At 49.4% G+C, this 13,768-nt stretch overlaps 1 protein-coding gene across 1 annotated transcript in view; it reads right to left on the reverse strand.

Moving 5' to 3' along the window:
* LOC122478449 (liprin-alpha-1-like) overlaps positions 1-7,949 on the reverse strand; it is a 33,001-nt gene extending 25,052 nt beyond the window's left edge. Inside the window, exons 1-4 of the mRNA XM_043572048.1 lie at positions 7,716-7,949; positions 1,877-1,978; positions 1,399-1,605; positions 496-642 (exon numbers count right to left, since the gene is read on the reverse strand). Coding sequence (XP_043427983.1) covers positions 496-642; positions 1,399-1,605; positions 1,877-1,978; positions 7,716-7,883 — 624 coding nt within the window. The 5' untranslated portion in view covers positions 7,884-7,949. The remainder of the gene's footprint in view (positions 1-495; positions 643-1,398; positions 1,606-1,876; positions 1,979-7,715) is intronic.
* Between the last annotated feature and the right edge of the window lie 5,819 nt (positions 7,950-13,768).

The following is a 13,768-nucleotide window of genomic DNA, read 5'->3' on the forward strand; positions in this document are numbered from 1 at the left end:
CATGACCTTACACCAGAACCAGCGGGCTGCGCCTCGCTCACTCTGACCGCCACGACCAGGGGCACGGAACCCCTGGGAGGAGGGCAGGGCGGCAGAGGTGGCCGTGACGGCCCCTGGCAGCGCCACCCCCGCAAGGCCGTGCCCCCGGAAACGACCTGGCAGCACCACGCTGGTTCCTACGTGCCGAGTGTGTTCCCAAAACGGACCGAGAGCATGGCATGGGCCAAGCTCAGGTGGCCCACACTCCACACCCGAGGCCACTCTGCCGCCTGCCTGCCAGGCCTCTGCAGGGGAGAGTCCAGGGAGGACAGATTCCACCACACAGACGGGGAGGCAGCCCGCCCAGGCCCCGGAGTCACGTCCCGTTCTGCTGCTACTTCTACCAAACTCCAAACGTTCAAAACCCGTGGGAGACGAAGGACACACGGGGCAAGGCCGAACCAAACACCCCACGTTAGGCTCGACGATGGCGTGGCCATTTCAACTGACACTCACTTCACGGACATCTCTTTGTAATATGGTGTTCCTTGCTTCAGAAAGGATGAGGTCTTTCCTTGAGGTGTCTAGGTCCTCTTCCAGCTTGGCCACGAGAATGCACAGGGTAGTCAGGAGCTCTTTCACCTGGCTCTGCACCTTTGACACTCAGAAAGGGAAGCAACATGTGAGGGCCCCCACTGCTAGTCTTCCTATGTTGTTTTTTTTTTTCAATGTTTATTTATTTTTTGGGGGACAGAGAGAGACAGAGCATGAACGGGGGAGGGGCAGAGAGAGAGGGAAACACAGAATCGGAAACAGGCTCCAGGCTCTGAGCCATCAGCCCAGAGCCTGACGCGGGGCTCGAACTCACGGACCGCGAGATCGTGACCTGGCTGAAGTCGGACGCTTAACCGACTGCGCCACCCAGGCCCCCCGTGTTGTTTTAAAAACAATGGATAAAAAGGAAACCCCCTCCAATCAAATCCTGGGATGATGTCTGGAGCTGAACTCTGCGTGTGGCCCCTAATTCTTCTACGAAACTACACCCCTCCAGTGCCACACGTAACTGCTCTCTCACCTGGAAACAAAGGGATTGAGTTGGTACACAGAGGTGTTTCATTAGTCCTTACTCTACAGTTACCCTAAGACCCCTTCGCCTCAAAGAACATGACAGAATGCTGGTAAGCTTTTTCACGGATGCTCCTGTTCACAAACTTGCTTGTTAACCCCTTTCAATTTTACATTCGAGACAAATCTTCCCCGAAATAAATTACATTATGCAATCTGTACTAGCCAATCGATACACACAACATTTCCACCAACTACTGCTTTTTAACCATACAGACCTGTCTTCTTACAAGAATTCAAGAAGATGAAAAGGAAACTCCAGTCACACAAACACACAAAGTGTGCCTAGAACACACAGCATGTGCACAAATTGAGAACCGCTGTGGCTAGGCACACCATTTCAGCCTCGGTTTTGTCCTTCTCCAATATGGAGTTGAGGACCTTGAGCACCTCCACCTCACTGGACACGCCGGCAGGAGTCTTCGCCTGTCGCCGTATGACTGTTTTTTGAAGAGCTCTCTCGTGCCTGGAGACGAGGAACTCCAAATGTTCCAGCAGCAGCTGGCGGGAGAGACAAAAGGAAAACCGTGTTTCAAGAACACCTTCAATTCCGGGCCTCAAGTTCACCAAATGCAAAACCAAGTCTGAATCCTTTCAATTCAGATCCCAGGTAGGGAGCCACCCCCTCGAATGTGTGAAAATAGCCTTACTCCTCCTCACGGATCAAACAAGGTTTGAGAACAATAGGTCCCAGCCAACTCCACGGGGACATGTGGACAAGGGGCATGAATGGTGTCCTGTGTTTAAAGACGCTGGCAGTGCGCCTACTGACCCTGGTGTTGTTTCTCTCCGCCTTCAGGTTGGCGATCTCCTCCTCTCTCTGCATTAGCTGCTCCCTGCAGGCGTGGAGCTCTGCAGCGAGAGCTGCACACTCCTGGGGTCGGAGAGGGGACAAAAGTGGAGAGACACAGGGGGTCTTTACCAGAGCACACCAGGCCTCCGTGGCCCTCCAGAGTCCCAGCACCCACCACCCTCAAGTAGCATCACACACACCAGTCCCCTCCTCACCACCCACAGGAGTCCCGGGGATTTTCGGAGGGACCGACACTCAAGGGGACAGACGTTTTCAGGTGCCTGGCAGGTCTAGGACTCAGGAACTCTGCTGACTCGGGAGCAACAGGCCGAGAAGCCTCCTGCCCATCCGCAGCCTCTGGCCTCGTCTGGCAAGCAGGCTTGTGGAGCGGCAGTGGGGAAAGGCTGACGGTCCTCAAAAGCTGCTGTCTTAGCCTGAACCCCTGGCTCAATCAGACTCAACCCTACCCGATGGACTTTTCAAAAATGATGGTAGGACTCTTGACGAAAGGGCGAGTTTACGACTTCTTTCCATAGGCAAGCAGGAAATATTATGGAGGAAGGGTTTCTGAGGAGAGTGATGCCAGGGCCCACCACCCCGCGTGGGGCTTCTCTCCCGCCAATACTGAGCGCCCGCCCAGGACATGGCCTACAGGTGGGCTCCAAGGAGGTGGACGCACACTCTCCAGTCAGTCGAGCGCAGAGTCCGGTGCAGGGCTCAATCCCTGAACCATGACATCATGACCTGAGCTGAAACCAAGAGTCAGACGCTTAATGCCCTGAGACACCCAGGCGCCCCAGAGCTTTGGTCTCTGTAGGACAGACGAGGGGATAAACGTTCACTTAACAACTGACATTCCAAATAAAGAGAGTTGTTGATTTCAGCAATTCTAGAAAATCCAAGTACAAACTGGTGACATACTTCAATTTCTTTCATAAATTAACCCTTTCCAAATCAACGGAATGTCACCACAGAACTGACCACGTTCCTTGCAATCTGACTTGACAAGGTGAACCCACAGAAGCCTATCTGATCCTTGAGGTAGGACTGTGCAGGCCCATTTCTATGTGGGGATTTTTGTTCCAATAAATACATTGGAAACTTTTCTGGAGATGTGTGACATTTGGAAAGACTGGCAGATGAGCTGAGCAGCTACGAAGTATCAAAACTAGTAAGTAAACGGGAGGCCACGAGTGCATGAAATATACGCAGATACTAGGCTATTAGAGCATTTCCTCCCCGAAAACATACACAAACCTACTCTAACAAGATAAAACGTATCATTTTGCACACAGAAACTGACCGTACCTACATGGTGCCATTTGCAGTCAAGAGAAAGGCAAACCAATGTGGAGACGCAGGATTAAGTCCTAACCGCATAACACAAGCTGTAGCAGACGCTGTCCTCTGGGGGAAGTGTGCACCACCTCCTGTTGCTATTGAGGTCCCCTCAAGTGTTGCACGAATCCACGAATCTCCTACTCAGCTCTTGGTAAGCACTTCCTTTCTCCAGTAAATCAAGCACCACAGGAGAAGTGATTTCTCAGGGTTCCTGCATCATTTTCACCATGTTAAGGGCAATACCATGAACCTTAATTACATCCTGGGACCCATTTGAAGTGTCCCCAGGGATGCTGGACGTGCTCCCGCGATGCAGAGAAGACTCATGGTATGACAAGAAAAGGCTGAATGGCCTGACACGTCCTGAGGTCCACAGCTGCAGCTGCCAGCCGGCCAGCGTGAGGACCATGGAGGCACAAAGAAAGGGAAATTCTCGAAGCTCTCGCTGCGGCTACCCCAGCACACGCAAAAACCTGGTGCTATTTGTGAGACATCTTTGTGTCTCGTGTGGAAGATGTGGCATCTCTGTGGATGTAGGACTGCTGTGAGACGGGCACACCTGCAGACTCAACTCAAACTGCAAGACAAGTGAAGACCTGACATCACGACGTAAGGCAGAAGGAAGGGAAGGAGCGAAAACTGGCACATTTCAATGCAGGCACAGGATAGCTTGGTGATTTTAGAAAGGGGTTTGGCTTTGAAAATGGTCCAGACGATAGGAGAAGCAGCTTCCACCACGAAGAAGAAGGACACAGTTTCCCAGACGCCCGAGAGAAGATTGCAGAGAAGCAGGAACTACCATCCACCGCATGTCAACCACTCCAACACAAAAAGTGAAAACCCAAGAAAATCAGTTGAGGAGACCATGGCTGCCTGCACAGGTTTTTCATGCAGAAGGAGGTGCCCTGTCGGGGGGAAAATGCCACAAACGACATTTATTCACGAGAAAGACAAGTGAGCACCAAGATGTTGGGTAGGAAGGGGTGAAGCAGCGACCGAATGAGCGGATACAGGCGGGGGTGTGAGCAGGGCGGCTGGCCCTGTGTAGGAAGCTCACCCCAGGGTCCTGAAGGCAACAAGTCCCAGTGGCCAGTGGTCTGGCTGCACAACCAGAGCCCTTGCCCTGGACCAGTTCCATCCCGGCTCTGTCCCTCAACTCAGGAAGTACGCTGAGAACAAGGGAATGTCCTCTAAAGTTCTTCTGACATCGGACAATGTCCTGGCCACCCAGAACCCCACGGGTCACCACCAAACGTGTCTTGGTGGCTCACTCGCTCCGGAGCGCAGCGGGTCTAAGTCAGCCTGCGGACCAGGGGCCACGAGGACTTGTGAGGCTCATGACACAGGCACGTTACAAGAAGGACAGTCAATGCTGCCAAAGAGAACCGCCACAGAGGGAACATTATGAAAGTCAGGAAGATGCCAAGGGACGTTACAAAAAACTCTGGGGAAACCATCAAGCCCAACACAATCAAGAAATCCCTGCTAGAGATGACTGTCCATACGACGTGCGTGATTTCCAGGACCTATGACACAGCCAATCAGGAAACTCATGACTGAGACTGTGCATATGGCAAAAAGAAAAAAAAGAAAAAGAAAAAGAGTTGGGGGATGCAGGGATTCAAAATGCGTATCCTACAGAAGGTCACGAGCACAGAGAAAAGCCCAGAGGAGGTCACAGAAGAAGACAGCAGAGACAGGAGATCTGGCGAAGCAGACGGAGGGCGAGGAAGGTGGCATGGAAGCAGCATCGCTGGAAAGCACGCTGCCACCAGGAGTGATCCGGCAGAGTCTCGGCTCCTTTCCCACACGGACCCTTCCATGACAAGGGCGCTGGGACAAAAGCCAGCCAGCCGTCTATGGAAACATTGGCCAGGAACAGAGAGGCCCTTGTGGAAAGCTGCACAGACAGTGCCCGCCTCCACCCCCATACCGCCAGGCCCCAAGGCCCAAGACTGCCCCATCTAGCGGGTCCCCCCCACCCCATGCAGGTCTGCATATCAGCACATTTGTGAGGACCCACCCCCACTTTCCAGACAGCAAATCCTCACCAAGGTGCTCAGTGAACCACTTCGCCTGCCATGCACACGTCTGTGCGTGAAAATCGAGGGAGCATGCAGCCAGGCCGCCCGGGACGCATGTGTGTCACCACCACCTAAGCGTTCATCAGGAGGAACATCGTGTGGAGACTTGTGTGCACTTGGACAGCCTATCCTCACACGGGCATAAGGGCAGTAAGATCTGACATAAAACGAATAACGTGTTGTTCCATAACCTGGCTTTCAAAAAATGACATTTCCTTCTGGCAGGTCTCTCTCGGTCCCCGCCCAGAGAAAATGCCTCTCAGCCTACTATCACAGGCTGTTTTTGTAATGTAACAATGTGTCCAGACTGTATTAGGAATATGGCTGTAAAACTGCAGGCTAGAAAAGCTTTGTAACCATGCATTCACCCGTGTATCTCCTAGGCCATGGCGAAGCAATCGTACTGAGTACACCAGGCCATCATGAAGCATTCACCCTTCATTGGTAATGCATGAATTGTTACATCCGTAAATACACAGGAATCTTTCCAATTCCTCCCATTTCTGATGCACAGTGCTAAGGATACACGTAACAACAGCGTAGTGTGTCACCTGAGCCAGCACTGATGTGGGTTCTGATAGACAATTCATTCTAGAAACAGATGGAGAATAAACTTAGGGATCAATACAGCGCAGAGCTGTGCACCTATTTCCCTGTGACGTAAAACTGTTTCTCTAGCTTACTTGACTCGAAGAATATAGTATATGACACATACAAGATACAGGTGCTAATGCACTGTTTTTCTCTCTACTCAGGTTACTGGACAACAGGAGAGTTTGAACAGTTAAGTGTTCTGGGGACCAAACCTTATACATGGATTTTCAATTGTGGGCAGGGTGGAACCCCGAACACCAAGTTGTTCTACGGACAGCTCTACTCATCCTTGGGGAAGAACGAAGCAAGCACGACCTTTGTGAACAACAGAAAAGAGGAAAATAGAAATAGATTTTCTGTTTTAATTTTGTAATGTCATTCTTTATTCCTTAGAGACGGAGAGCAGCAGGGGACGGGCAGAGTGAGAGGGAGACAAGGAATTGAAAGCAGACTCCAGGCTCTGGGCTGTCAGCTCAGAGCCCGTCTCGGGGGTTCCCTCGCCAAGAAAAAGTTCATGACGGGGCCAAAGTCAGCCGCTTAACTCACTGAGCAACCTAGGAGCAGAAAAGGAGAAGTTTAGACGGTCCTTGTACACAAGGCATACGTGTTTCCCCAAAGGAGTTAGTGACCAAGTTGCTCAGGAACACCCAGCACTAAGTGCCAGCAGGCAGGACACAGATTCAGAAAGAAAGGCCGTCTTCTCAGAGAGAGAGGCGTATTGTACACGGATGGGGCAGAACGCCAGCATCTCTGCACAGCAGGAGGCGCCCCCCGCCCCACAGCCAAGCAGCTGCGAGGTGAGTGGGGCCGGCGCAGGGAAGACCGCAGGACTCGGCCCCTCCCCGAGTCCACCCGAGTGATGACAGGGTACAGATCTCCAGAAACCTCACAGATGGCCTCTGAGACAGGCAAGCTCCACGCCACAGGACCCACGGACCAGCAGGGAGAGGGAAGAGCAGGAAAGAGGCAAAGCCATCTCCCTGGCTTCTGACCACCGGACCAGGGAGCAAGCTGCTCTGTTCCCAGGAGGAGGCACAGGTGTGGGGAGGAGGGTGGTGGCCCGTGTGGAACTCAAAGAGCCCACAGTCCGCCCAGATGGACCTTCACTACGAGGTGCTTGGAAAGACGTCCGGGAGACAGAGTGGGGTGCATGAAGGAGAACACAGGGCAGCCGAACCTCCCAAGGAAAACCGCCTCCCCGAGTCTGACCCACACCGACCCATGGGACAAAACGGCCACCCTGCAGCCGCACTGTGCACACGTTCCCCCATTCCACCGAACCACACACTCCCATGCCGTTCTATTACTCTCCGTAAAACCGCATACGTCTCTGGGCGAGGTAACTGCAGCACATAGTGTTCAGCACCTAGTACCGTGCCTGCCACGCACTCCAGAACAGGTGAATACTTTAGTGTACGCCTTGTACCCACACACGTAAATATTACACACGCTGCTTTTAAACATTACGTAGTTCTGTATAGGATATAAAGACGCACACTGTCCTGTGCTTTATGAGATGGGTGATGTGAGGGGCTTGTACCTGTTGCCTAAAGCACGAATCTTAGCGCTCAACCCACACATTAGAAGGAGCCACTCTACCCAATGACGTCTACACTGCATCCATTCTTGTCTCCTCCCCCAACCCACTATCCACACAGAACCAGCACCAGCTTTCAAAAAATTCAACAACATCATGCCAGTCCTTCCCCCTGAGGACACAACGACCCCAGGCCCTTTTCTGAAAACCCAACTCCTTACGGGGTAGGTTCTGTCCCAACACCAGCTGCCTGGTGCCTCACCTGGCTCCGCTTCCGCTTCCATCGCTCACAACAAAGCCAAGCTCCTCCTTGACCCCGGCCTTTGGCCTCGGAGTCAGACTGCTGGGAGAGTGCTCGGTCAGCCTCAGCTCCCGAGCGACCTCTCCGGAAAAGGCCTTTCCGGAACCACGGTGCACAAGTAAGCGACATTTCCTCCTAACCCCTTCACTCGTCCAGATACACTCTTCTCAGCTGTGCCTCCACCCCCGTCTCCGAGGAGCACAGCAGCCAGAGCCTGGCGACCACAATGGTGCAGAGTCACAAAAGGGCTCAACAAGGGTGGGTGGTTGTGTCTCTGCAGATGATTCGGGTGCACCAACACAGAAGCCCTTTTTGTGGGGGCTACACTGTACACATACAGACATCATAAGGACTCTAAACCCGTATCTTTCTATAATAACACGGAATGTAAATGGACCAAATGCGCTAACCAAAAGACATAGGGTATCAGAATGGATAAAAAAACAAGACCCATCTATTTGCTGTCTACAAGAGACTCATTTTAGCCCTGAGGACACCTTTAGATTGAGAGTGAGGGGATGGAGAACTATTTATCATGCTACTGGAAGCCAAAAGAAAGCTGGAGTAGCCATACTTATATCAGACAGACTAGACTTTCAATCAAAGGCTGTAACAAGAGATGAAGAAGGGCATTTCATAATAATTACAGGGCCTATCCATCAGCAAGAGCTAACAATTATAAATGTCGATGCGCCGAATACAGGAGCCCCCAAACATAGAAAACAATTCCTCATAAACATGAGCAACCATATTGATAAGAATGTGGTCAATGCAGGGGACTTTAACACTCCACTTACAGAAATGGATAGATCATCTAGACACACGGTCAATAAAGAAACAAGGGCCCTGAAGGATACATTGGATCAGATGGACTTGACACATATATTTAGAACTCTGCATCCCAAAGCAACAGAATATACTTTCTTCTCGAGTGCACATGGAACTTTCTCCAAGATAGGTCATATACTGGGTCACAAAACAGCCCTTCATAAGTATACAAGAATTGAAATTGTACCATGCATACTTTCAGACCCCAAGGCTATGAAGCTTGAAATGAACCACAGGAAAAAGTCTGGAAAACCTCCCAAAGCATGGAGGTTAAAGAACACCCTACTAAAGAATGAGTGGGTCAACCAGGCAATTAGAGAAGAAATTTAAAAATATATGGAAACCAACGAAAATGAAAATACAACAATCCAAACGCTTTGGGATGCAGCGAAGGCAGTCCTGAGAGGAAAATACATTGCAATCCAGGCCTATCTCCAGAAACAAGAGCAATCCCAAATACAAAATCTAACAGCACACCTAAAGGAAATAGAAGCAGAACAGCAAAGGCAGCCTAAACCCAGCAGAAGAGGAGAAATAAGAAAGATCAGAGCAGAAATAAACAATATAGAATCTAAAAAAAACTGTAGAGCAGATCAATGAAACCAAGAGTTGGTGTTTTGAAAAGATACACAAAATTGACAAACCTCTAGCCAGGCTTCTCAAAAAGAAAAGGGAGATGACCCAAATAGATAAAATCATGAATGAAAATGGAATGATTACAACCAATCCCTCAGAGATACAAACAATTCTCAGGGAATACTATGAAAAATTATATGCCAACAAATTGGACAACCTGGAAGAAATGGACAAATTCCTAAACACGCACACTCTTCCAAAACTCAATCAGAAGGAAAGAGAAAGCTTGAACAGACCCATCACCAGCGAAGAAATTGAATCGGTTATCTAAAATCTCCCAAGAAATAAGAGTCCAGGACCAGATGGCTTCCCACGGGAGTTCTACCAGACGTTTAAAGCAGAGATAATACCTATCCTTCTGAAGCTATTCCAAGAAATAGAAAGGGAAGGAAAACTTCCAGACTCATCCTATGAAGCCAGTATTACTTTGATTCCTAAACCAGACAGAGACCCAGTAAAAAAAGAGAACTACAGGCCAATATCCCTGATGAATATAGACGCAAAAATTCTCAATACGATACGAGCAAATCGAATTCAACCGCATATGAAAAGAATAACCCACCATGATCAAGCGGGATTCATTCCTGGGATGCAGGGCTGGTTCCACATTCGCAAATCAATCAACGTGATACATCACAGTAAGAAAAGAAAAGATAAGAACCATATGAGCCTGTCAATCGATGCAGAAAAGGGCTTTGACAAAATTCAGCACCCTTTCTTAATAAAAACCCTTGAGAAAGTCGGGATAGAAGGGACATACTTCAACATCATAAAAGCCATTTATGAAAAGCCCACGGCTAACATCATCCTCAATGGGGAAAAACTGAGAGCTTTTTCCCTGAGATCAGGAACGCGGCGGGGATGCCCACTCTCACCGCTGTTGTTTAACATAGTGTTGGAAGTTCTAGCATCAGCAATCAGACAACAAAAGGAAATCAAAGGCATCCAAATTGGCAAAGATGAAGTCAAGCTTTCCCTTTTTGCAGATGACGTGCTACTACACATGGAAAATCTGATAGACTCCCCCAAAAGTCTGCTAGGCCTGATACATGAATTCAGCAAAGTTGCAGGATACAAAATCAAAGTACAGAAATCAGTTGCATTCTTATACACTACCAATGAAGCAACAGAAAGACAAATAAAGAAACTGATCTCATTCACAATTGCACCAAGAAGCATAAAATACCTAGGAATAACTCTAACCAAAGATGTAAAAGATCTGTATGCTGAAAAGTATAGAAAGCTTATGAAGGTAATTGAAGGAGATATGAAGAAATGGAAAGACATTCCGTGCTCATGGATTGGAAGAATAAATATTGTCAAAATGTCAATACTGCCCAAAGCTATCTACACATTCAATGCAATCCCAATCAAAATTGCACCAGCATTCCTCTCGAAACTAGAACAAGCAATCCTAAAATTCATATGGAACCACAAAAGGCCCCGAATGGCCAAAGTAATTTTGAAGAAGAAGACCAAAGCAGGAGGCATCACAATCCCAGACTTTAGCCTCAACTACAAAGCTGTCATCATGAAGACAGCATGGTATTGGCACAAACACAGACACACAGACCAATGGAATAGAATAGAAACCCCAGAACTAGCCCCACAAACGTATGGCCAACTCATCTTTGACAAAGCAGGGAAGAACACCCAATGGAAAAAAGACAGTCTCGTTAACAAATGGTGCTGGGAGAACTGGACAGCAACATGCAGAAGGTTCAAACTAGACCACTTTCTCACACCATTCACAAAAATAAACCCAAAATGGATAAAGGACCTGAATGTGAGACAGGAAACCATCAAAACCCTAGAGAGGAAAGCAGGAAAAGACCTCTCTGACCTCAGCCGTAGCTATCTCTTACTCGACACATCCCCAAAGGCAAGGGAATTAAAAGCAAAAATGAATTACTGGGACCTTATGAAGATAAAAAGCTTCTGCACAGCAAAGGAAACAACCAACAAAACTAAAAGGCAACCAACGGAATGGGAAAAGATATTTGCAAATGACATATCGGACAAAGGGCTAGTATCCAAAATCTATAAAGCGCTCACCAAACTCCACACCCAAAAAACAAATAACCCAGTGAACAAACGGGCAGAAAACATGAATAGACACTTCTCTAAAGAAGACATCCGGATGGCCAACAGGCACATGTAAAGATGCTCAACGTCGCTCCTCATCAGGGAAATACAAATCAAAACCACACTCAGATATCACCTCCCGCCAGTCAGAGTGGCCAAAATGAACAAATCAAGAGACTATAGATGCTGGAGAGGATGTGGAGAAACGGGAACTCTCTTGCACTGTTGGTGGGAATGCAAATTGGTGCAGCCACTCTGGAAAACAGTGTGGAGGTTCCTCAGAAAATTAAAAATACACCTACCCTATGACCCAGCAATAGCACTGCTAGGAATTTACCCAAGGGATACAGGAGTACTGATGCATAGGGGCACTTGTACCCCAATGTTTATAGCAGCACTCTCAACAATAGCCAAATGATGGAAAGAGCCTACATGTCCATCAACTGATGAATGGATAAAGAAATTGTGGTTTATATACACAATGGAGTACTACGTGGCAATGAGAAAGACTGCAATATGGCCCTTTGTAGCAACACGGATGGAACGGGAGAGCGTGATGCGAAGTGAAATAAGCCATACAGAGAAAGACAGATACCATATGGTTTCACTCTTAGGTGGATCCTGAGAAACTTAACAGAAACCCATGGGGGACAGGAAGAAAACAAAGGAGGTTAGAGTGGGAGAGAGCCAAAGCATAAGAGACTCTTAAAAACTGAGAACAAACGGGGTTGATGGGGGGTGGGAGGGAGGGGAGGGTGGGTGATGGGTATTGAGGAGGGCACCTTTTGGGATGAGCACTGGGTGTTGTATGGAAACCAATTTGACAATAAATTTCATATCCTGAAAAAAAATAAATAAACATAAAAAATTCAACAACATCATGCCAGTCCTTCCCCCTGAGGACACAACGACCCCAGGCCCTTATCTGAAAACCCAACTCCTTACGGGGTAGGTTCTGTCCCAACACCAGCTGCCTGGTGCCTCACCTGGCTCCGCTTCCGCTTCCATCGCTCACAACAAAGCCAAGCTCCTCCTTGACCCCGGCCTTTGGCCTCGGAGTCAGACTGCTGGGAGAGTGCTCGGTCAGCCTCAGCTCCCGAGCGACCTCTCCGGAAAAGGCCTTTCCGGAACCACGGTGCACAAGTAAGCGACATTTCCTCCTATCCCCTTCACTCGTCCAGATACACTCTTCTCAGCTGTGCCTCCACCACCGTCTCCGAGGAGCACAGCAGCCAGAGCCTGGCGACCACAATGGTGCAGAGTCACAAAAGGGCTCAACAAGGGTGGGTGGTTGTGTCTCTGCAGATGATTCGGGTGCACCAACACAGAAGCCTTTTTTGTGGGGGCTACCCTGTACGCTTGAGGGGCATCCCGCCCCCAGCCTGCTTCAGATTCTGGGTCTCCCTCTGTCTGCCCCTCCCCTGGCCACACTCTCTGTCTCTCTAAATAGTAAATAAACATTATGAAAATTAGGAAACAAACGACACTGATCAAACACTCCCAAAATAACTGTCACTTAAGCGATCCACTTCATCTAGTTGCCCTGCCATAGCCAGCCCGTCATCACAAAGCCTGCCCTGGGCAGGCACCTGACAGGGGAGGAGGGCGGCCATGGCAGTGGGGATAGGGAGCTGGGAGGCTGACACCGTCACCACCCCATGGACGCAGGCTGAGCGTGGGCAAACTGGATGGCCAGTTTAGAAGAACGACGGGTACTAGGCAAGGACTACTGGGTTTTGTTTTCTTCTGTAACAAATGCTGATGACCAAAATGTTTGCTAGGACTTCTCAGTCTTCCCTGGCTTGCTCTTATACATGTGAGTAGCCTGTTAATCACCACATCGTGAACTAGGAAAGATGAGTTCAATTTGAAGCATGTTTGAAGGCATCAAGGAGACCCCGAGGCAGTCACAACTGGAAGGACTGAGGCCCCAACAAAAGGGAAGCCCGCTGAGCCAACTCTAATGTTCAGAGTCCTCTCTCTCCCTCAAGACATGTGAGGATTCTGAATTTCCTCAGGGACTGGAGGCAAGATACCAACGAGCTGCAAAGGAAACCTAACAGAAAGGCAAGCACAAAGTCGCAGCTAACCGAGCTGTGGACAGCACAGGGAGGCACCGAAAATGAGCCCGGCACTCGGCAAGCACTGCCTGAGAAGCTGACCCTTCCATCATCTCATTGTGCTGTGGAGAAAATAACTGGGCTTTGGGACCTAGCATCAAGGACGGGTCGTCGGAAATACTCCAGGCCTCCAAATGGGGACCCTGGAGGTCTACATGGGGGTGGGGGACAGCGTGAGCCCAGCTCACACTGCACCTTACAAAGACTGAGCCCCAGTCTCAACTCACTCACGCCTGAGTGGGCCCAATAACCGCCACACTCGGGGTGTATGGGATGAAATGCTGAAGGAATACAAGCACACGAAGAGCCTCTATGCTTCTCCATACAGTCCAGCACAAAAATAAA

The sequence above is a fragment of the Prionailurus bengalensis genome, unplaced genomic scaffold, assembly GCF_016509475.1.
Source record: "Prionailurus bengalensis isolate Pbe53 unplaced genomic scaffold, Fcat_Pben_1.1_paternal_pri Un_scaffold_66, whole genome shotgun sequence".
NCBI lineage: Eukaryota > Metazoa > Chordata > Mammalia > Carnivora > Felidae > Prionailurus > Prionailurus bengalensis.